Source organism: Amblyomma americanum, chromosome 7 (assembly GCF_052857255.1).
Source record: "Amblyomma americanum isolate KBUSLIRL-KWMA chromosome 7, ASM5285725v1, whole genome shotgun sequence".
Classification (NCBI taxonomy): domain Eukaryota; kingdom Metazoa; phylum Arthropoda; class Arachnida; order Ixodida; family Ixodidae; genus Amblyomma; species Amblyomma americanum.
The window spans coordinates 147,364,722-147,387,271 of NC_135503.1; the positions used below are offsets into that span (position 1 = coordinate 147,364,722).

The following is a 22,550-nucleotide window of genomic DNA, read 5'->3' on the forward strand; positions in this document are numbered from 1 at the left end:
GAACGCCATTGTCCTTCGGTGCGACCCCTTTCCCCGGACAATTTAAGGAAACGAAACATACCTTGGTGGACACACGAGTAGGGCGGTAAAGCAATGGAAACAAAAATAATTCTTTTTTAGAAAGGAAAGGACGCCTGTCTCACATATCTGGGTGGACACTGAGGCCAAGGGAAGAAAATTGAAATGAAAATTGATTTTAAGGAAAGGAAACGACGCCTCTCTCACAATTCTGGACACTAGTACTGTGCCTTAAGGGAGTGAAAAGCCCTCTCCTTATGGCGCGGTTCCGGTGTCCATGGAGATGCCCCATTTTTCGCTCACTGGCTTTTCTGCAACACCGGCTTTTCTTAAAAAGAACGTAACAACTCCTGTGTTCCTCTTTCTGTCTTTATTCCAGTGAGCACTTGATGATAGCGACTGCACGGGAGACTGCTGAAGGGGACAAGAGGCAGGAGACTGCTGAAGAGGATAGCGAGCGTCCCCGTCCACGCATGACACTTTCACCGGTGCAAATTTTTGCCTTCTGCAATGCGTTTTCACTGCTTGCCACCGAACCTTCCTTCTTCCTCCCAGTCTTCCTTCTCTATACCTACCTGACGTCGCCGCTGCGTGACAAATATTTAAACCATGTCGTCTTTTTCTCCAATTCGAAATTGTGTGTTTAGTGTGCTTCCAGAATTCTTTGTCTCGGCTATGGCAGCAAAAAGCTATAGCTAAAAAAAAAACTAGAATCTGCACTTGTTTACATTGCAAGCGGCAGTTCGTAGCGCCAACTGCGGGTACAAAATTCTACCGCTTGGAGCCCTTTGAGAGATCTGCTGGTGCCCTACGCAAGGGCTGTGTGTTGCTCACGATGGTTACTCTTGGGTCTATAAGATTGCTTTCGAAATTTTGTGACGATCAGCTTTGTGGTATTGCGAATTATACGGCGGTCGGGTTTAGCAGCCTTTTCTGACGCTTCATGGAGAACGTGCACCCGGCAGCGTTAGCCAAGGCGTATACGGTTGACAGAACCCCGTGCGATGCCGCTGTACTCCTGTGCAGCTCTGAATGCACCTCGCCAAGCTTTGGCCTCTGACGGGAGAATTAATGCATGTTTGTCGTCGCAATTGCGAGTGTCCGATTTGAATAAAATATTCGTGTCTTTTCGATTATTAGAAATGGATTGGAGATAGGTCTCCAATCGAACGATTCGTCTCGCTCGTGCTCAACATGAAGCAGAAGGCATTAGTAGTTTTAAGCAAGGCTACGGAAAATTGTGACTGCAAAAATCGTTACGCACGAGCGATGGGATTAGGAAGTTGCTGAAAATTAGAAATTGGCAACGCGTATTTGTTATTTTCATAGCCTTCTGAAAGGTAATAATCTACAGAACCTGACGCGGCACAGATATAACTTGGCGAAATTGATACCAGCGACGGTGAGGACGGACCCAACAAAATTGCACTGCACCAGCACGCTGTCAGGTGTGTTAATAGTGTGTAACGAGACGATTGTGTTTATCTTTTTTTTCCCATTAGCGGACGAACTTCGTTCCTGTGCCAGTGGAAGAAATCGAGGCCAGGACTGCTTGGCGCAATGACTATCCCCGATTCGACCGTGCGGACGCGGCCCTCGGGACCGATTACCCCATCTGTGAGTGGTCACTTTGAGTGGCGTTGTTTGTGTCGGTTTCTTCGAGGTTCTCCTCTGTTTGTACTGTGCACCGGCGTTCCCTCGTCTGTCACGCATGCGACTTCGTTACGGCGCGCTTGGAGAGACCACATTCGTGACGTAACAGGGGTGGCAAAGTGGTCGGAAGGGTGCGTGAACAGTGAAAAGACATTAGGGGTCGTATTTTGCAGCGATTAATTTTGTTTTAAGTACATTTGGTCTTCTTCCATTGGTCGTAGGCAATGGGAGAAGACTCCTCGGTGATGTTGGCAGAAACACACCACTTACTCGCACACGCACCCATGTCGCACTGGCGGACTGGCGCCGATGAATGACGGACCACGACGACACATTTGAATGCCTGATGGGCACCACGGCGTAATTTACACGGGGTGTCACAGGAAAGACTTTCAAAAGTAATAATAATAATAATTGGTTTTGGGGGGAAAGGAACTGGCGCAGTATCTGTCTCATATATCGTTGGACACCTGAACTGGGCCTGGACACCTGAACTGGGCCGTAAGGAAAGGGATAAAGGAGGGAGTGAAAGAAGAAAGGGAGAGAGGTGCTGTAGTGGAGGGCTCCAGAATAATTTCGACCACCTGGGGATCTTTAACGCGCTCTGACATCACACAGCACACAGGCGCCTTAGCGTTTTTCCTCCCTAAAAACGTGGCTGCCGCGGTCGGGTTCGAACCCGGGAACTCCGGATCAGTAGTCGAGCGCTCTAACCACTGAGCCACCGCGGCGGGCTTGAAAAGTAATTTCTGCGATTTTCAACAGTAGGATTTTTGACGTAAAAATATGGCTTTTGCGGCATGGTATTGCGAACGTTGGCGGACACCAGAAAACCGGTGAATAATCTTAACTACTAACCTGGTTAACTAATTTCTAATAATTAACTTTCTAAATATTAGAGTTAGGTGCCCGGTTGCAAGTAGAGATCTGTATATCTATCTGGTTGTTAGTAACCACCATACCAGTTTTATCATTTAGAAAACGCGATTACACTTGCCGCTTTAGCTCGAAAAAATTTGGCTATTTCGAACATAGTTGCGTGCACTGGAGGAGTTGCTTTGCATGCAAGCTCTTCAAATGCACAGGTATTTTGGCGCGATGCAGCCTAAATATGTGGGGTCACAGCGCTGAGGGTAATCGCGTTTTCGAAATTAAAAAAAAATGGCGGTTACTTACGACCGGCTACAAGTCTCTAATTGCAGCCAGGCTTCTAACTCTAATAGTTAAAAAGTTAATAATTGGAAATTAGTTACCACCTTATGAGTTAAAATGATTCACCGGTTTCCTGGTGTCCGCCAAGCCTGGCATTACCATGCCGAATAAGCCATGTATTTGCCTCAAAAATCCTTTTTTTTGAAAATTATTTAGTCTTCCCTGCAGCACGCAGACACAGCATGAGGACGCAGCATTCGAAACGCCCTGGACACCCGCAGCCAGACAAAGCACCATTCCTGCACCTCCAAACACGGCCTGTGACAGCGTCCTCTATCCACCGTGCGGTGAAACAGCTAAATGAACTATCTATGAAGACATATATAAACTCTCTCTTTGCCACAGAAGCCAGATGCCAGCTCGTGAACTTGTTTTGTGGTGTTTGAGCAGCCGGCCATTGTTCAGCGCAATCAGACCGGGAGCGCGTGACGAACGCAAGGGATGGCGGCCAACGGTCGGTTGAACGAACGAAAGAACAAGAGGGCACTATGTTTGAGTTACTGTTTTGACATCAAGGCGGTGGTTTGTAACCATGTAAAAAATAACGTGCGAAAATGGGCCGCATATCGAAGAGTCGTCTCATGACACCAAGTGGAACTAGGGGACTTGTTCTTTGCATCGCGCAGGCCACTGTGTTCCCACCCGTGTATCTTACACCATGATCGGCGCTAATCCTGTCTCGGCAGAGGAACTGGTGGTGCATGTAGTTCACCTGAACTGGATGCGGAGGGCGCAGAGTGCCTAAACACGCGGCCAACTTTCTGTGACATCGCATCAGAGGCTATAGGCAGGTGTTCGGTTTAGAGGTGCAGAGTGGTGAAAGAGGATGTCATTAGCGCGTGTTGATGACATCCTAGTCAAAATCAAGAGGAAGAAATGGGATTTGGCGGGGCATGCAAATCGAAGGCAAGAGAACACACTTAAAACGTGACATTCTCTGCACCGCCAGCGCTGGGGCAGCGAAGTGGTGAGGTGCGGGCTGCCTGAGATTATCGTGTAGTGATCTGGAAAGATCACTTTTATAATGGTATTATACCCGGTATTTGGTAGAAAGAATAAGATCTGGATCGTAGAGTTAACACGTTACCGCTGAGATTTTGCTTTCTCTCTCCCCTGCACCCATTCACGCACACAGGTGATGTCCAGGCACAGGCAGGCAATGCCCAGGCCCAGGGCTCGTCATTTGCGAGGGGCGGGTGGCCGACCTCCGCACCCCAGGGCACGCTCATCTGTGTGCCGTACGAGACCCGGATCGACACGGCCACCAACGTCCTGATGCCGGCCCAGCCTGCGCCTGGACACCAGGTTGGTGGTCTAGCCCTGGGTCGCTCCTGGCGCACGCTGCATTCGAGAGCTCTACATTTGAAATGCCCGTGGAACATCTAGATCGTACTTCCTCCGATTTTCTGTCTGTCTCTTCGGGCTGCCGAGGTCAACCCAAGACACTCGGTGCGCATGCGCCCGGTTGGTGGATTCTAAACACAGGCATGCAAGTGCGCTATGGGACAGCCTACTCCCTCTCTACTCCTTTTTGTTTAGAGGTGAACGTGATGCTTGCTGTAGCCCTCACATCTTTGCTTTGGTTGGTGTTGAACGGGGTGCTTACTGGAAGGGGTCCGCTCTTGTGTACCATGCAGTATTCATTTGTTTGTCGCTGTGGCACCATCGTTTCGGATTGCACACGCTCACGCCTCGTGACATGGCTGTCTGCTTTGCTTGCTTTGCAGTTGGTCGTAATGCAGGTCCCTGCGATGCGAATGCACGGACCCGGTGCTGGTGGTGAAGGCTTGGTGCCCCCCTACGCTGTGCCAGGTGCGGCCACTCCTAGCACTTTTTCTCCGAAAGCTGAGGATAGCACAAAGCGCCACAGAGGAGCAGGAAACTGACATGGCCGCATAGGGCACAGGAGCTTCAGGTGTTTGAAATGCGGATAAGCTTTGCCTAATTTACGATTTGATTTTGCCTTATTTTCTGCATTTCATTGCATTCCTGCTCTTTTTTGCAACTTTAGCATTCCTGCCCTTTCATGCGGCGCAGGCAGCCCCTCATTGCACTGCTTTGTACCGCTTTGTGCTTTTCGCACCCTATCTCTGATTTGTGTGCCCGTTACATTGCGTTTGTCGGTTTCTTCAAGTTTCTTTTTTCAATGTGCGTTTCATTTCTTGTGCGGTTATGGTCTCTAGGTGAAAAAAAAATGACAGGCAATCATACGAACTGATGCATTGAAGCTGCGAGAGCAGGGTGCTTTTGTCTTTTGCATTTTCTTTTTTCAACCTCGCTTTTACGACAAATGTTGTGCCTTGTTGCTGGCGCAGCTTATTGCCTTTGCAATGTTTTCGCCTTGCCCATGGCGCCATAGCTGCTCTTATTTCCTTTTCGCCTCTTCTTGCGCTATGAAGTAGGATACAACTTGTCTGCAGTGAACGCACAGTGAATTCCTGCATAGAGGTGGGGTGAAGAGGTAGGCGGGCAGTCCCTTTGCTGTGAGGACGGGGTGGACACGTGGCGGGTGGGTGTTGCCTCTGCAGGGTGCAGGAAGGCTTCACACATTGATTCAAACGATGCCAGGATCTTGCGGAATGCTGCTACTGCAGATATATATCAGTAGTAATAGCCGTGTAAGGTGGACAACCTGCCTTAATGGATGTTGCTTTTTTTTTGTAGTGACAGCTACATTGCGGTAGCATTTCGAGCCTTCAGCGTATCGGTGGTGGCGCCATGACGGGGGCGGCGCGCCGCCACCACCACGTGGTCACGTTGTGCGGAGCAGCTCCCGGCGCAGCGGCGCCGTGGCTGGTCATGCGACCAGCCACATGGTTGGCCACGTGGTGCGGAGCAGCTGCCGGCGGCGCGGCGCGCCTGCGTAACCGAGCTGCAACAGCTGTGCGCATTCGCTGTGTCAGGTGGGACGAAGATGAAGTAGGAACGCCCAGAGAAATGGAACGGCGAGAGACTGACTTTGCAATTCAACCACACATGTTCCACTCGGCCACCGGTAGCTATCGCATCACTGCTGGTTTAACGAGAGATAAACCACCAGCAATTTTTAGGAACAACCTTAATTATTTCACTATGCACTGCAGTAAGCCACGGCACCCATACAAGGAGCGTAGTTTGACGACATCATCCACGGTAGTTTAGTGCACAAAAACGGTCGAATGAGCAATCTGCCCCGCACTTTTTTCTCTACGCGTGTGCGCCAACCTGCGCTTGACACACATGTTGTAGTAGTAAGTGGTGTATTAAAGCAATAACAAAAAGGAAGGAAAAGATTTTCGCTAGCCCCGGCATCTGCCATGGATACTGAAGCACCTGAGCTGCGGTCGCGGAAATAAAATTGTCTATGGTTGAACTCTGGTTAACCCAAGTCGAATTGCAAAAGCTTCGTTGTTTCGGCACGTCGTCTACGCACCGTCTCATTCTGACGCTCTCGAGAATTCAAAGTGGTCTCTTCCGCAGTTGAAGAGTCATTAAGGGAGGTGTCACTTCTACCCGCATCTGCGTTACGACGCTTCTCGAGTCTTGCGGCACGTTCTTCTGGCATCTCTTGAGGGCGTTATCTCTTGCTCGCTTCGTTCTGCCGTTGTTGCGTCTCTTTCGCGCTCTGCATAACGACCGCAATATGCACGCCGTTTAGCTAAACGTTGTTCCCACTCTTCATTCGTTTCTTCCGCACATCGCCGCTTCTTAGCTGCAGAACATCATTGCAGCTTCACCTTATACACATCATCCGACTTACCGTGGAGGATTCGCTGGGACGACTGCGACGAGCTGAGTTCGGGGGCAGCTTTTCCATAGCTGGCATGACGTCACGTAGAGCGAGCGTCTCCCCAACGGCGGCTGCGCGTGGAGGATTCGCTGGGACGATCGCGACGAGCCGAGTTGGGGGGGGGGGGGGCGCTTTTCCACAGCTGGCATGACGTGACGTGCAGCGAGCGCTCCTCCCGGCAGCGGCGCGCAGCTGCAGCATGGAGGATTCGCTGGGACGATTGCAACGAGCTGAGTTGGGGCCCCGCTTTTCCACAGCTGGTACGACGGCACACATAGGTCACGCTAAAGGTCAATGGTGGATTCTTCGGGACGACGGCCAAGAGCAGAAACCTTGAGCAGCATTGCTTTTGCAATAAAAGGATAGCAGGCAGAATGGAGAAATGAAATGAAAGAGAGGAGGGGACAGGAAGAGACGATACGGGGTAGAAGAAATATACACAAAAACTATTTGCACAATAATGAATATGTACAGGTTCCGCGCATGATTAGTTCAGGGTGAAGCAATAAAAACGCGCACAGCACTATGAAACAAATGGCGCTTCCGTTGCCGCTATTCTGCTGAATTCAATTCTGGCTGTAAATGGATGAAATTTAAAGTAACTTTGTAGCAATAGCTACATTGCGGTAGCACTTCGAGCCTTGAGCGCGGCGGCACCGTGGCGGTGGCGACGCCGCCACCCTGTGGCTGCGCCGATGCGCTGTCACGTGGTTGGCCACGTGGTGCGGAGCAGCTGCCGGCGCCGTGGCTGATCACGTGGTTCGTCACCTGGTTGGTCATGTGACCAGCCACCTGGTGCGGAGCAGCTGCTGCTGCCGGCGGCGCGGTGCGCCGGCGAAACAGCTGCCACAGCGGTGCGCATACGCCGTGTCAAGTGGGACAAAGGTTAAGAAGGAACGCCCAGTGAAACGGAGCGGCGAAAGACTGACTGCAATTCAGCTCAGCAAGTTCCACTCAGCCAGCTGTAGCTACCGCGTCACTCCAGGTTTAACCAGAGATAAACAACCGCCAATTTTTTTTTCCATGTAGCCATTGCGCTCTACTCGCCTTTGAAGGTTATGCCCTTATTACAACCAATAAAAACAGTAATACTGCGGCCCTTCACATCTGATCTAGAGGTGGCCCTGGAGTACCTGGTTAGAGGACTGGAGCCATTGACATTACCTTTATGGCCCTCCATGCCTTTATACTTCTGTGGGTTGGATTCCTGTCGAACTTCCTTCACTTCCGAGCACAAAACAGAATAAGAACGCTTTTAAATTTGCTGCCAACAGCTGGTACTAATGCATGCAGGTACGTACCTCCCGCCTGCATCGTAATTGGCCTGTGCTTCTCGTTGTTTGCGTGACTAAATTTTCACGTGTCCGACGACATGTGCTGTAATTACTGGTGATAAGGTCGTCACACTTAAACCTAACGCCCCTTGTCGTGCCAGAGTCGCGGTCAAAACCATTGCAAACACGAAGGCACTGGCAGCTTTGGCCTCCAAGAGGCAGTTGAGAACAACATTGATAGCTGCCCGTGTCGCCAGCTACAGCGTTGCAGCCGTGCCAAAAATTTCTCTACCGAGAAAGCCGCATGCCATCCTGATTGTCTTGCTTGACACTCGGTTATGAACGTTTGGGGTTTCACTATAGCGTCTATGGGAGGGGTTCTCTGGACGCTGGGCACCGACACCAGCAGTAGATGGGGTGATGCTTCGGACCACAGCCGTCAGAATGAATTCATGAAGCATTGAAAGGTTGTGAAATCCTACCGAGGAAGCTTCACTGCTGAGTGTGGCATGTGCGCTCGCTTCTCGGTATGGCTTGCGGAATGCTTGGGCTGCGCATGTATGGTATGGCACGCTTGCTCATTGTGCCAGTTGGTACATGCTCGTTCGTTTTAGCAAAGAGCATGAAATGCGGGACGAGGAACCGAAGACAAAGGGTCTCTGTGCCATATTGTTGTTCTTCGCCTCGTGTTCCACGCTGTCTGCTTGGGTGAAGACAAGCGTGTTCTACTGCAATCGCATCCGAGGCATCTTGTCTAGCGCAGTAAGACATGGAGACGCTCTGCAGGGGCAGGAAATGACTATCGTGTGACCAGTGAGATATTACGCTAGTCTAGAGGCCTCGGGTAACGATCAGCCCACTGGGCGCAGATTAGCGCTTTTGCGGTCATGTCGACTGCGACACTGCAGCATTTAGTGAGCGATGCTCATTGCATACTCTGTCACGGTGCTGCAGCCCCCGGTGCATTTCTGCAAGGCCCCGGTGGCGAGCAGATCCATTACCTCCCCGTGGCGGCCGGCCCGAGTTGGAGGCAGCCAAGTGCCGACATGGCGTACGTTCAGCCGCCCGCCACCAGCGACCAGGCGCCGCTCTTCTGGATCCCGAATGCTCCACCACCTTTCGTGCACACTGGGATGGCCCCACTCGAAGAGCAGCTTGCACCTGAGGAACAAGTTAGTGCAAATGGTGTCCATTCGAGGCGCCCATAGACACTGTCTGTGATGGTGGCACCTCCCGCGAAATGAGTGAGGGACAGACCAACTGGGTCGCCCAGAAGTTCAGCTTCATTACTTAACGGGATGGCAGCTCGGTTATTTTGTTTTTCTCGCTGAAATTTGCGGCACCGCTGTATTTATTCATTAAGGTCTCATTTACGGCTGCCTGGGCCACGAGATATCCCAATACAGCGGTCCAACATACAAGTCTAACTTTAAGCAGAAGTTTTTTCTATTCTGTGTCCATGGAGGAGTATAAGTCATAATCCTCCAAAAACAAAATGATGTCTGCAATCCTAGCAAAGGTTGTCGATGCTCGGTTCTGTATGCATTCGCATGGGGGCACCTCAAGACAAACTGGTGGACATATTGCCCATCTCCGATGCGAAGAAGCGACGGCAACAGTTATAACGTAACCTCGCCCTGTTAATTAGAGTGCCGCAACCACTGACCAAAGAGAGGATGTGAATTGGAGCGATAAGGGCAGAGTAATTGAAGATTGTAAGGAATAGTAAATGAAAAGAGGAATAAACATTATTGGTCGCTGTCATGTATGGTGCTGCAACTCGATGACATTCCCTGGTGAATGTGTAATGCGACGTACACTGTCAGCCCAATTAGCGTTCTTCTGTGCCAGAACACAGTATACCAGGGACAAGAAGACGCACCAGACGTGTTGTAAACTGATCGCTCAGTGCAGAAGACATAGCTACCTGCACCTCTCTACGCTGTTTACCAGTCCACGGGTAACACTGACTGGAAGACCCATGCCATGTGTTTGGTTTGATTTTTACAAAGTAAGCAAACTTCTTAAACTAGAACTATGCGAGATTTTTTGGCTACAGTCGAACCCGGATTGTCCTACTCAAAGAGGGTTCCGGAATAGTTCAGTATATCATTAACTCAATATATAAAATATGAAATAGACCGCCGCAGAGGCATCTGCATTAAGATGTTGGTGAGTTGCAACACCACGAAGTCCTGAGCATCCGCAGGGACATCCCCGCCTGGCTATGATGCTGACCAGTGCGTCACTACGGACCCGAGCACCCACGTTTAGCTCTGCATGGCATCGCCGTGTCCGGGGAAAAGGGGATCCTGGTGAATGAGCCGATACCGAGCGTTTATACCTTCAAGTGTCCTCGGCGAAGGCAACACACCACTTTGGCCCCAGCTTCCCGTAGATAACACCTCGGGCCTGACCCGACTGAGGGAAATTGGCTGTCGCCTTTTCCTATGCTCCCCATCCGTCTCTCACTGTCCTATCTTCTTTCTCACTACTGTCCTCTCGCCTCGTTTCTCGATGTTTACTTTTTCATGGGCAGCTAGGGTTAACCATGTGTGGTGAACAAACCTGACATGCCATAATCAGTTACAGTTGTGTTGTACAGCTTGCGTGGACAGGAATTCCTTGCAGCTTCCTGCCCCGCATCCATGTTGGATCTTCATGGTGGGCAGCTGCTACGGCAGACGAATAACAGTATTTTTTTTGGATTCCTTTTCTTCTGCAAATTATCGCCCTCACAAATGAGGGCAGACCAATGTCACTGTGCAGTTCCTGCAAAAAAAGAAATCTTCCCCAGAAACTACGTTGTACATGGTGACTTAGCTGGAAAACAAACAAGAATCATCTCTTCTTTTGTCGTTTCTAAATTTCTCACAGAATCATCGGGCCTTGGCTACAAGGTAATGAAGCTGGCCAATGGTGATCTATTTCTCCATATCAAAGACAAAGCGCAGTATTTCAAGCTCTCAAATATAGTAACCTTTGGAGAATAACCTGCTGTCATATTGCACGTAGATTCCTCAATAATGTCAACGGTGTGATTTCAGAACAACACTTTCTCACTCTGACTGAAGAAAATTGCTGGATGGTCTCAAGGACCAAGATGTCACTGATGTACAACTCTTAAAAATTAGAAAAGATGACAAGTAAATTCCACCAAAGCACTTTGTTCTTACTTTCACCTCCAACCAAATCCCTGATACCATTGAAGTAGGTTCTATTTTCATGAAGTGGTGACTGCAATCCCGGGAGCAGAATGTCTGCAAAAATGGTGTCTAAACAGAACTCTTTATTTGGGCTGACTTGCACCCACAATGGACTGAATCACTCGGCGGCGTCGTAGCAACCAGTGTGCTCGGCAGCCATCGAACAGAATGCCCGCCGCTCTCGGCCATGCTCAAATTAAAGCTGGCAGCGAACTTTTGGGATACGGCATGCAAAGCTACTACAGTATACTGGAACAACCTAGAATTGGCTCCGTCTGGGTGCAAACAATCGAGATAAATGTGGTCGCTTCTTGCATCGTGAACAAAGCGATAAAGCAGTGTGCTGGCAACTTTTAAGAAAGAACGAACTCTGCGAAGCTTTGCGGCATTACTCTCTTCTCAAAGAATCATTGACCTGATGCTTTAAAACATGTCAGGCAGCTAAAAACAAATAAAATGAATTGTGCAAAAATAAACACTGATTGTGGCAACACAGTGTCATTTAGCGCATGTGATAGGTTCTTAGATGGACGACAAGGACAACTTCGGGTCGTACGCGGCGTCGCTGGGGTACAGTGAATTCATCAGGGACGACGACATAGTGCAGTTCGCCTAGCCGACGAAGAACCTTGTACGTGCCGAAATAGCGGTGCAAAAGTTCTTCACTCAATCCGCGCCAGTAAATGGGCATCCAAACCCAGACTCAGTCTCCTGCGCATGCATTCCACGTTGCGTCTTCATAAGTTGTAACGTGTGGCGTCGGTCTGCTGCGGGTCTTTTATTTGTGATCGGCCAAGTCTTCGGGTTTCTGCGCTTTGAATGTAGGCGGCGACGTCGACGTTTTCTTCGGTAACGTTAGACAGTATGGAATCTAGCGTGCTTGTGGCCTTCATGCCATGGACGAGCCTAAAATGTGTCATCTGAGTGGTCTCCTGCGCTGCGGTGTTGTAGGCGAAGACGACGTAAGGCGGGATGACATCCCAGGTTTTGTGTTCGGCATTGACATACATGGCGAGCATATCGGCGATGGTTTTATTCAGGCGCTCGGTCAGTCCGTTGGTCTGCAGAGGGTATGCAGTTGTCCTCCGGTGGCTGGTTTGGCTGTAGCACAGGATTGCTTGCGTCATATACACCATGAATGTTGTTCCTCTGTCCGTGATGAGCACATCGGGGGTGCCGTGTCGCAGAAAAATGCACTCCACGAAGAATTTGGTGACTTCTGCTGCTGTTCCGTTCGGTAGGGCTTTTGCCTCAGCGTAGCGGTAGTCAGTCGCTATGATGATCTACATATATCCAGACGTTGACTTTGTGAGAGGGACAAGCAAGTCTATGCCGATCTGCTGAAAGGGCCTTGAGGGGGGCTCAATGGGGTTCAGAAATCCTGCTGGTCAGGTGGGAGGAGTCTCTCATCGCTGACAATCTCGGCAGGTTTGCATATAATGTCCGACATCGGCAGAGAGTTTGGCCCAGTAATACTTGTCATGAATACGGCGGAGGGTGCGAAAAAACCCAAGATATCCAGCTGTCGGCTCATCGTGTGAAGCCTGTAGAACTTCTACGCGGAGACAAGCAGGTGCAACACTTAGGTAAGCTGTTTTGTTCGCTGTGAAGTTCCTCACGAGGGCATCATTCTGTACACAGAAGGAAGACAGTCCTCGTCTAAACAAGGCGGAGGGGAGGGGGGTGTATATACCTTGCCTTCTGCCCGAGCAAAAATCGAGCTTGGTAGACGACCGGCCCAGCATTGGCTGTCATGCAATAAATGGCTGGCTCGACCTTGCTTGCCTTTTTCGGACCGTGCTTAATTTTCATTTGTGGTTTTTCATTTGCCGATGATCGGCAGCCACCTGGCAAGGGGCGTCGGGCCAGCGTCGTGGCTGTGCCTGGGCAGTCTACTGCCCAGTGGCGGGGCAAACACGGCCCTCCCCTGTCGTGTGCTTTGTTCTGGCATTCAGTACTGTATATGTTGATTAAGTTATAAGCGATCTAATTTATTTTTGTGAATACTTTGTGTTCTGCAGTTTCATTCATGCAATAGTAAAACAATGGCCCTACATTATACCAAAGCAAGGCTGAATGGTGGGCCAGTTGGTAAGACATGTCGGAGAATAATTTTTACCAGTCAAAAAAAAAGACGAGGGACAAGAGGAGAACCTACACAGCACAAGGCTGCCCTAGTAATTCAGTGCCACCCGAGTAATTCCACTCAAGCTAGCAATGGTCGAAATCGCAATAATCGTTTGAGTTGAAAATTTTATTTCCAAATGTATGAACAGGTCTGAACATATGCACTATAAGACTATTAAAGAGCTGCAAAGCTTTCAAAATGCAACCACATGCACTTCCAATGAGCAGAACTACACCAGTCACATATACGTACGCAAGAGTTGAAGGTTCTGGATGACTAGACAGGGGCTTTAATAGTTGTAACCATCAACAGTTTTCAAATACAATTAAGCGATATTGGCATCAAGTACTAATTACTGAGCATTGAATGAATGGAATGCATGCACACTAGTTGCAATAGAGGTAGCACTTTATACTTTCCCAGTCCTAGCTCTGCAAATATAGTTCAATGTCTGACTAAATAGCCAAAGTTGAAAAGACATATTTAGGATAAAAGGGAAGTACGTAAAGCATATATTCACCAGAAAAAAATAATGCTTACATGTTATACACTGCTGAGCTGAACACAACACTGCGAGCACCAAATCACAGAATGTATGCACACCAGCTGCAAAAGGAGTACTAAATGTGGAAACAGGTGGCTAAAGCACAAGGTTTACAACTAAGTCGCAATAAAAACACAACACAGGGGCTATTCAGCGAATAGAGTACAGACACTAGCAACAGTAGCAAAGCATTATGGGAGCACTGGGTGTTTAAATCCTAAAGTATTTCTCCCCAGCTGGATATTTTCTAATGTAAACATACTAAATGAAGTGTTCTTTCACAAACACCCCAGTGGCTTTAAATGCCTCTTTCAATGCACATCAAGAAACAATGATATGAAAGCAAAGAAGCTAGGAAAGCTATTCTTCTATGCTTTCCAATGTTGGGTTCTTTTACATATTTAAATAAGCAATTTGTTTAAAATATATTCAGTGAGCATATTTCACTTTTGCAAAAAAAAGTTCTGGGCACAAAAGGTGCAAATATATTTGTGCTTCGAAGGCTTATTGAGGGGACTCTGGGACTACCACTTGGCTGCATGATTCATCACTGCTGCTGGTCCTGACGCTGCCTTCTTTTGCTACGAACGCCCTCCCTGTCTTGGGGCCCCGTGAGCCACCATTTCATCACTGCTCCGATCGTAGCCAATGTTGCACCCAAGTAGCTGTGTCGTGCACAACTTGCAACACAAATACAGATGAAAGTTCAATGGAAAATTGTGCCGACGTTCTGCATACGTATTCATATTGTAATACATTTGTATTCACCTCACTCATGCATACTGCACTACGCTAAGTGGTCACCAGCTTTTGAAAAAAAGCGGAACCTTTATGCCAGACAAAAAAAAAGTTGCCATCACCTTTGGTACCTATAATTATTCTGAAAGTCCCTCCTTTATCCCTTCCTTTACGGCCCAGTTGAAGTGCCCGCCGATATTTGAGACAGATACTGCGTCATTTTTCATTCCCCAAAAACCAGAAACCAATTTCTCCTGAAATTCGGCACCGGAGACAATTTCGTTTGCAAGAAAATTATAATCAAAGACATGAGGAAACATAAAATGGCATAGTAAAGTATAATACCACAGCAAATATATGACAAAGTGCAGAATACAGAAGTGACATATGCATGAAGGCCTCATAATTTGATGATCTCTAATGATGAGCACGGATACAGCACTCAATGTACAAGCATACATTCTGCTTAAGCTTACCTGAAGTTCACCTAGATGACTTATGATTGGATTATGTATTCTGATCTTGTTCAATGATTGCACTAATCAGCAGACTTATTCAATGTTCATTTGCAATAGAATCAGTTCTGTATTCATTGGTGGTAAAGGAACAACAAAAAATAATTCTACTTGTCCTGTGGGGGCACCTCTTTCTTCCTTCACTTCCTCCTTTATCCCATCCCTTACAGAACAGTTTGGACAGCAGAGATATGTGAGACAGTTCCTGCGCCGTTTCCTCTCATCAAAATGAATTTTCAAAACTGGTGCTGGCACCTTGATACAACAGCTGAATTTGCTAGTTTTCAAACTGTATGTGATAAGCATGCTAGTGGATTTATTTGAATGTGAATTTCGTAAAATTAGTGAAATAAGTCAGCACTTTACTGCCTATTTTAGCAGTATATTTTGTTACCTCTCATCAAAATGAATTTTCAAAACTGGTGCTGGCACCTTGATACAACAGCTGAATTTGCTAGTTTTCAAACTGTATGTGATAAGCATGCTAGTGGATTTATTTGAATGTGAATTTCGTAAAATTAGTGAAATAAGTCAGCACTTTACTGCCTATTTTAGCAGTATATTTTGTTATGCTAGAAACAATCTGTATAAAACTGCAATGATAGTACCTAGTTTCGAACAGAGCTCCCAGCAGTCACCAAGTAATGCTCTTACTCAAGCTTAGTTTAAGGGTGCCATTCCACTTCTCAAATGAGTACCTCTGCCTATACCCTTTCCAACTGAACATCAAGGCAGCTGGCTTCGCAAGTAACTGGCGTAGAAGAGTGAGGACGATGTCCTGGACGTTCGAACAACTGAACCTTGAGAAATACTGCATCTGCATATGTGGACAAAGAAAAGAAATGTATATTAATTAGCACTCTGCAGCTGGCAAGCCCGATTACACTGTATGGCATACATACATAAATAGGAAAAGACTTTTCTTATTAGTTGTTGTATCAGGTGACATTTCATTAAGGACTGTATTAAATGGGAATTATGACTCACATTAAAAACTTTGATCATTCCAGACGTTAAGATACTCACTCTAAACCAGCAGATATTTGAAAAGCAATAAAACAAACAAGAGAAAGCAAAAAAAAGAGAGCATATATAATATCAGTGACAAGTAGTCGAAAAAAAAACAATGCTTACGAGCTTTTCAGAATTGGAATTCGCAGCTAAGTACTCCTCAATATCTATGACTTCTTCTACACTTCATGCAGGCGAGCTGGTGCAATCCTGTGGCAAACCAGATGGAGTAGTTTTGATCTTGACAGAAATCTCCAAACACCACTAACTTCAGCAAGCAGTCTAGCATGGTTGTCAAATACTTTGATTTGGAAACCTGTAAATAAACTCTGCCTTCACAGATGAAAATGGAAGTTCGATTTCCAGCTGGAAAACAAAAATTTCCAACTGGAATTATTCCAGCTGGAAAATAATGAATTCCAGCTAGAAACTTTTCCAGCTGGAATTTTTACAGCTGGATATTGCATTTCCTAGCTGGAACTTTCCCAGCTGTCAATTACCAAATCCAACTGGAAAGAAGGAAATAACAAATCCAGCTGAAATTTCTAAAGAAAAATTGTCAAACTTGTCCCGTGCTGGTGCGATAAACATCTATTCAGCCGCAGCTACCAATCGATGATGAAGCCCTTGTCGGCCATTTGCCACATGTGTGACAAGGACCTTAGCATTGAGTTTTGTTAGCATTCATTATTGAAAAAAAGCCTGTACCTTCTCCTTAATTCCAAAGGGCGAATTTGTGCAATAACAACAACCAATGCGAGTTATTGATCTTGCTACAACATATTTGTTTATATTAATCGGATTTAGCCAAAACTAGCCAAAGACGATCGCAAGCCGCACTGAACTAAACATCAAATGTGGCCGGCGTTCGGAAGTTTAGTTGTTGCTCCGTGTGTGTGCGCATTCTCCTTAATCCCAAAGGGCGAATTTGTGCAATAACAACAAAATAAGCAAGCCTCAACACCTCAACCAATGCGAGTTATTGATCTTGCTACAACATATTTGTTTATATTAATCGGATTTAGCCAAAACTAGCCAAAGACGATCGCAAGCCGCACTGAACTAAACATCAAATGTGGCCGGCGTTCGGAAGTTTAGTTGTTGCTCCGTGTGTGTGCGCTCCCTTTTTCGTGTTTTTTTCATCCCCAAGTGCCTTTCCCTGAGAGTGTGGCTGTGCTACCGACGAATGAGTGTTTTGTTCATCTGTAGCTGACACCCATTTTCAGCAGAGAACATTCGACAGCAACAGAAAGCAGCAATTTGCCATTAGGCCTCGTTGTACTCTGAAGTAATCGAAGCTGTTGGTTAAAACCAGTCTTTACCTTTAACAGCACCTGTAAAAAAAGTTACCACTAGAAATTATAGCCTTCCAGCTCGTGCAGGTGTAGTTTTTGGCGTCGAACCTCGAGCTGAGAAACGTGTCCTCCGTATTACTTCTCCAGCTGGAAAATTTATTTCCAGCAGGAATATGGAACTAGAAATGCTTCTAGCTGGAAACATTTCCAGCTATAATAATTTCTACCTGGAAAATTTTCCAGCTGGTAAAATTTCCAGGTTCCATAATCCATCTGGAAATGAAAATCATTTTCATGTGAGAATTAAACACAATTCCCAAAAGTTACAGTAAAAACTTTAGGTCTCGCAGGGTCATGAAATTTCATGAGGGTTCATACCTGAAAGCTGCGAAAGTTCTGCACTTTTGTCTGCAAGTTGGAGCAAGAAATGTTTATGCACTGACCTCTTTTTTAAGAGCTACATGTTCCAATGAATTTTAGACATCTACATGCAATCATATTCATGCAAGAACAATGGAAACTGAAGTTCACTCAAGTTTTCACAGTTGTGTTAGTAAGCAGCCACATTATCTAAAGTCCTACCTGAAGCAATCTGAAATCCAGTGGCGCTTGGTGAAGCATAACTGTTGCTACTGACTGTCCATTGGATAGGCTGCACTGCATATGACACAGAATCTGGATATGAATGGCAGGAATATTAAGAACTGTGCACTTGAACTAAAAGAGAGCACAAGAACTCCAAATGCACTTGGCGATTTCTATCATCTCTGAAGCACAACAATGGGTTTAACAAATCTTATAGTCTCCCAGCATATGAGCCTGCAATTTGCCCCCTCACCCCTAGGAAGGACCTGCTAAACGCATGACGTAAAGACTGTTTAATAAGTGTCATACTACTAGTATTTTTGACAGCAATCTATGGCTAAGCTCTGTTGAGGCCACTGACTTGCATTATACTACTGCAGTCGTTTTTCCAGCTATATGTGGCTAACCTTTGCTGAGGACACTTACACTACACGAGCCAATGACTTACATTGTCACTTATTTAGAAAAGCTTATCACCTACCAGCAGGCATGACATGGTGTAAAAAAAGCAATATTGTAATCCAAGAAATGCAGAAAGCTAACTCTACATGAGACTTACTGTCCTGCTCATTATGGCTTCTATAATGGTCCTCCCCGTGATGCTAAGGCCGGGCAGGTGTCATTGCTGCAGCAAACACACACATATATGTATATATACTTGGGACCACTATCTACCTAGCAAACTGATAACTCACCACATTGTGAAGTGACTAGGCTGAAATATAGACCTTGTATGTGGTTTTGTAGCTGAAGGAGCTGCACCAAAAATATGTTTGCCTACATAATGCAAATAAAGCAAAAGTTGCAACTTACCGCTTTGTAAGGCATGGCTTTTGTGGCAATGAAACTTCTGTCGCATCAGAGTAGCTGCTGCAAAAGATATAACAAGATGCATAAATTGACACACAAAAAGGTAAACGCTTCCTTGCCATCCTGTGGCTTCATTGTCATTTGTAGCAAAAGCTCTGCTACACCTGTGTCGGAGAGGTCAAGATTACTCAAAAATCAAACAAAGATGTCTGCTTATGCTGCACACGCAAATTAAATTACCTGCATTGGTGTACATGGAAAAAGTAATATTAAATTATATTTGCAAGGCAGAAGCAGCTCTATGCACTAATTATTTCAGAACAGGGATGTGAATACCTTCACAAATTTATTGCCTCTGGTTTTCAACAATGCTGGTGCACTGGCTCAATTACAGAGCTACTACCATGCAAAAATTTTCTTTTGTGGGTACACTTCCAAGATATACCTGCTTCTGTAAGGCATCAACATGTATACACAAACAGTAAAGAGTTTGGAGGAATACCATACATTATCTTAATTTCCCCAAATTCACCTTCCTCATCAGATGTGATCGCCACTCTTCTGCGCTTGTGATGGTTGCGCCTTTCAACACCAGAGTCTTCAGTCTCGAGGTCTGATGTCACTTCTGCAGCAAACAGCACTTCCTGTGCCCTTCTTAGTGATCCTGCAGTGGGCACCCAATGTCATAATTGTGGCCTAGACACCAGAACACCAGATATTTCCACAGATGCACTATATACAACAGTAAATATAACAGTAAATAAGTTCCTATTAAACCTATCTTTTATGTTAAATGCAAAAAATTAACTTCACTGTCTATGTTGCATATATTAAACGTGACCCTGTGGTGAAAGCAATGAACCACACATTGCAACATAGAAGTCCTTGCTGTACCACATGCTTTCACCTGCCCAAAATGTAATTGCTAAAAACAGAACTTCCTGTCTGCAAAAGATGCAATCTACTCACGTTTGGTGCTGAGTATTCAGGCTTCAAATCTGTTCCTTGTTTTCTCTACAGGCACTCTCTTTTGCAGCATTTTTGTTAGCTCCATTTTGTCAACACACGGCGGCCAGAAGCACTATGTCGACTCTCCTTCTTTCGTAACCCAGCTGTCAGGGACAACGTATGTGGTTTTCTCGTGAAGAAATTCTACGACATTATACCTTGAAAGGAGGCATATAGACTAATAGTGCAATCAGAGCCAATTTATTGAATGATTCTCTATGATGTTACAAGATGGAGCATTCAAGAAATGATAGATTGCAGCAACTATATTTGCAGCACAGCACGTTCTTTGTGATTTTCAGATGCCTGAAGCCAAGTTGACAAACAGTGCATCTGTGGACGCAATCTGTAGCTCTATTATTTCAAATATGCAGATAGCCTCAAACTGGAAAGACAATTCACAAAAAGTGAGTACAGACTGTACCCGTCATTTTTACTTTCTCACAACATCAGATGCGCTTTTTTAAAGCAGTGAGAAAGTAATATCAAGGATATGTGTAACGGAAATAGCCTGAAGCTGCTGGCCAAAAAAAAAAGAAAACAGGTGAAGTCCTGCCACTTAGAGAAGATGGAAAAGTGGCAAGAATACATGCCTAGACTTGTATGGCACCAGCTGTCCCTTGCAAAGAATGCTAGAGAAATGAAAAACATCAAGGAAACTTCCACTAGTCGAGACAACAAATATTGAAAGGAGAAATGACTGGCAAGGTTTGACATAAAGATCAGCAATGATCTTGCAGTGTTTTCCAACATTTTGGATTTCAGATTTGGACTCTAGAAAGTTGGATATCAGAATGACTCTGTTGTTTTTTAGCCACACACAGTTGTCTAGTCTTCTTGAAGCCAAGAGGGTGTTGTTCCACTCTGATTTTCGAAACTGCTTGTAGTGTGCGAGGACAAAGCTGGGCTGTCAGTATGACCAGTAGAAGTAGTGACACCGCACACCTGACTTCCCTCTGAGGTTGAAATGGAGCAAGATGGCTCTTTATTGATCCTATCATAGATCTCTGCAAGAGGCTCGTTCCCAGATTATACCCAGGGCTTTCAATTCTTCAGATAGTTCTCAAAGGGGAAGCAGGTGAATTTGTCTAAACAACCAAACTTCCGACAGTCCTCAGGCAGGTGAATGAGGCAGTGGACATTATACACCAGGGACCCCTTACCATACAGAATTCTGAATCTCTGCACACAAGATTGAAGCAGCTGCTCTGCATAGTCTAAACGCCCCAACATTTGTGGACAGGAAAGAATGGCGATTGCAACATACGTGCAAGCTAGTGAAGTGCTCATACATGGTAGACGAAAGAACACCCTTGAGAGCAGCTTGTCCACCATACAGCAAGAGCTAGTGAAACTCTGTTTCTTTCCATTTTTCAAATTGATCAAGAGACCTGCACTTACGAGGAAAATCTTTAGGCACATGCTTTGCAAAACCTATGAGACACTGTGATGCTCGCTTGGTGCCTGCCTGTGATAGCCCTACTGTGAGAGGCCCTTTCACCCAATATGCAACCAGTTTCCGAACAACTCCAAGGCAGACAACATGCATATATTCTAAAGGGAAACAAGTGACCATATGTCATCCTAGCCTGGCAAAAGGGGGGACACCTTTGTGATGTTCAGGCTGACTCTGGCATTGAAATGAATTATCAGTCTGAAGGGGACTGGTTGTTGTCTGATAAGTCATGCGTCCCAGGTATGTCCCTTTGGCGCAACACATATCACAGCCATAATAGTCACAAAAAAGACTTGGATGCCTTGACATCAGCTTTGGCAGGTGCATCACAAAGTACAGGTTCAATATGAACACTATACTTTCTACCATAGTGAACAAATCCATCTTCAAGAATGGGATTCAGATCTTGAATTAATGGTTCAAGATAATCATCAAGAGACAATGGCTTTGATATCCCACAAAATATTCGAATAGAAAACACTTTGTCTAAGTGCTTATTCATCAGATGGTGGACCTGAGGTAGCAAAGGCCACATGTGTTGCGAGCTGCTTTTGAACAAAGGAAGCCCATCAATATTCAAGGATATGCCAAGAGTCATTCCACTGTTCTCTGTACAGAACTCTACAAACCTAGTACTTGAGCCAAGCCGGCCATGTTCAAGACCAATGTGCACATACTCTCCATTGGACATTGACACAGCTGGAACTATGCTTGGAGTTTGAAGCAGTGCCTGATGATTTGGGAAGGGTTTCAAGATAGCAAGTAAGGAGTCAACAGCAGTCTTGCTTTCAGAGTGACGAACTACCCATGCCTGCAGCTCTTGTCTTATCGATGGTGGATCAGGATTAATGAACTGGAGTTGTTCAAAACACCTATGTTCCCAACTGCCAACAGCACTTGGAAACAAACTTCTTGGATCAGGCAGGCCGGAAACATCACAACAATTACAGAGTGGTCCGGTGCTATGTAAGCCCGTTTATTGCTAGATGCTTGTGAAGAAGCAGTATAAAAAGTCCTTGTATTGTACGTTTGTGCCTGACATCATGCAATCTCTGTAACCTCATGAGACCACTGCTGGCTTTCATGTTTCAGCAGCCTAAGCATGCAATGATGCTTGGATTTCAAATATTTTTCCATCAAGTAATACCTGTAGTCACTGCTGCATGGGGGCCCAGGCATTCCTGAAAAAGAAAACGTGAGTAATAACAAAATCAGGGAATCCCAAAAATGAGCAAAAAAGTTTACCATGCAGTGACAGCCCTCTGTTGGTGTGCATTCATTTGAAAACACAAAGGCAACAGGGAAGTCAAGCTATCTATACCTAACTT

General features: G+C 46.1%; 1 protein-coding gene and 1 non-coding gene across 2 annotated transcripts in view; one reads left to right on the plus strand and one right to left on the minus strand.

Moving 5' to 3' along the window:
* Nucleotides 1-22,550, plus strand: part of LOC144098162 (uncharacterized) — a 59,914-nt gene that overhangs the window by 14,425 nt on the left and 22,939 nt on the right. Inside the window, exons 2-6 of the mRNA XM_077630685.1 lie at nt 398-506; nt 1,521-1,635; nt 4,019-4,188; nt 4,611-4,695; nt 8,881-9,098. Coding sequence (XP_077486811.1) covers nt 398-506; nt 1,521-1,635; nt 4,019-4,188; nt 4,611-4,695; nt 8,881-9,098 — 697 coding nt within the window. The remainder of the gene's footprint in view (nt 1-397; nt 507-1,520; nt 1,636-4,018; nt 4,189-4,610; nt 4,696-8,880; nt 9,099-22,550) is intronic.
* Nucleotides 2,331-2,402, minus strand: TRNAS-ACU (transfer RNA serine (anticodon ACU)). Its single transcript has one exon. It is a non-coding gene; the product is annotated as a tRNA-Ser (tRNA).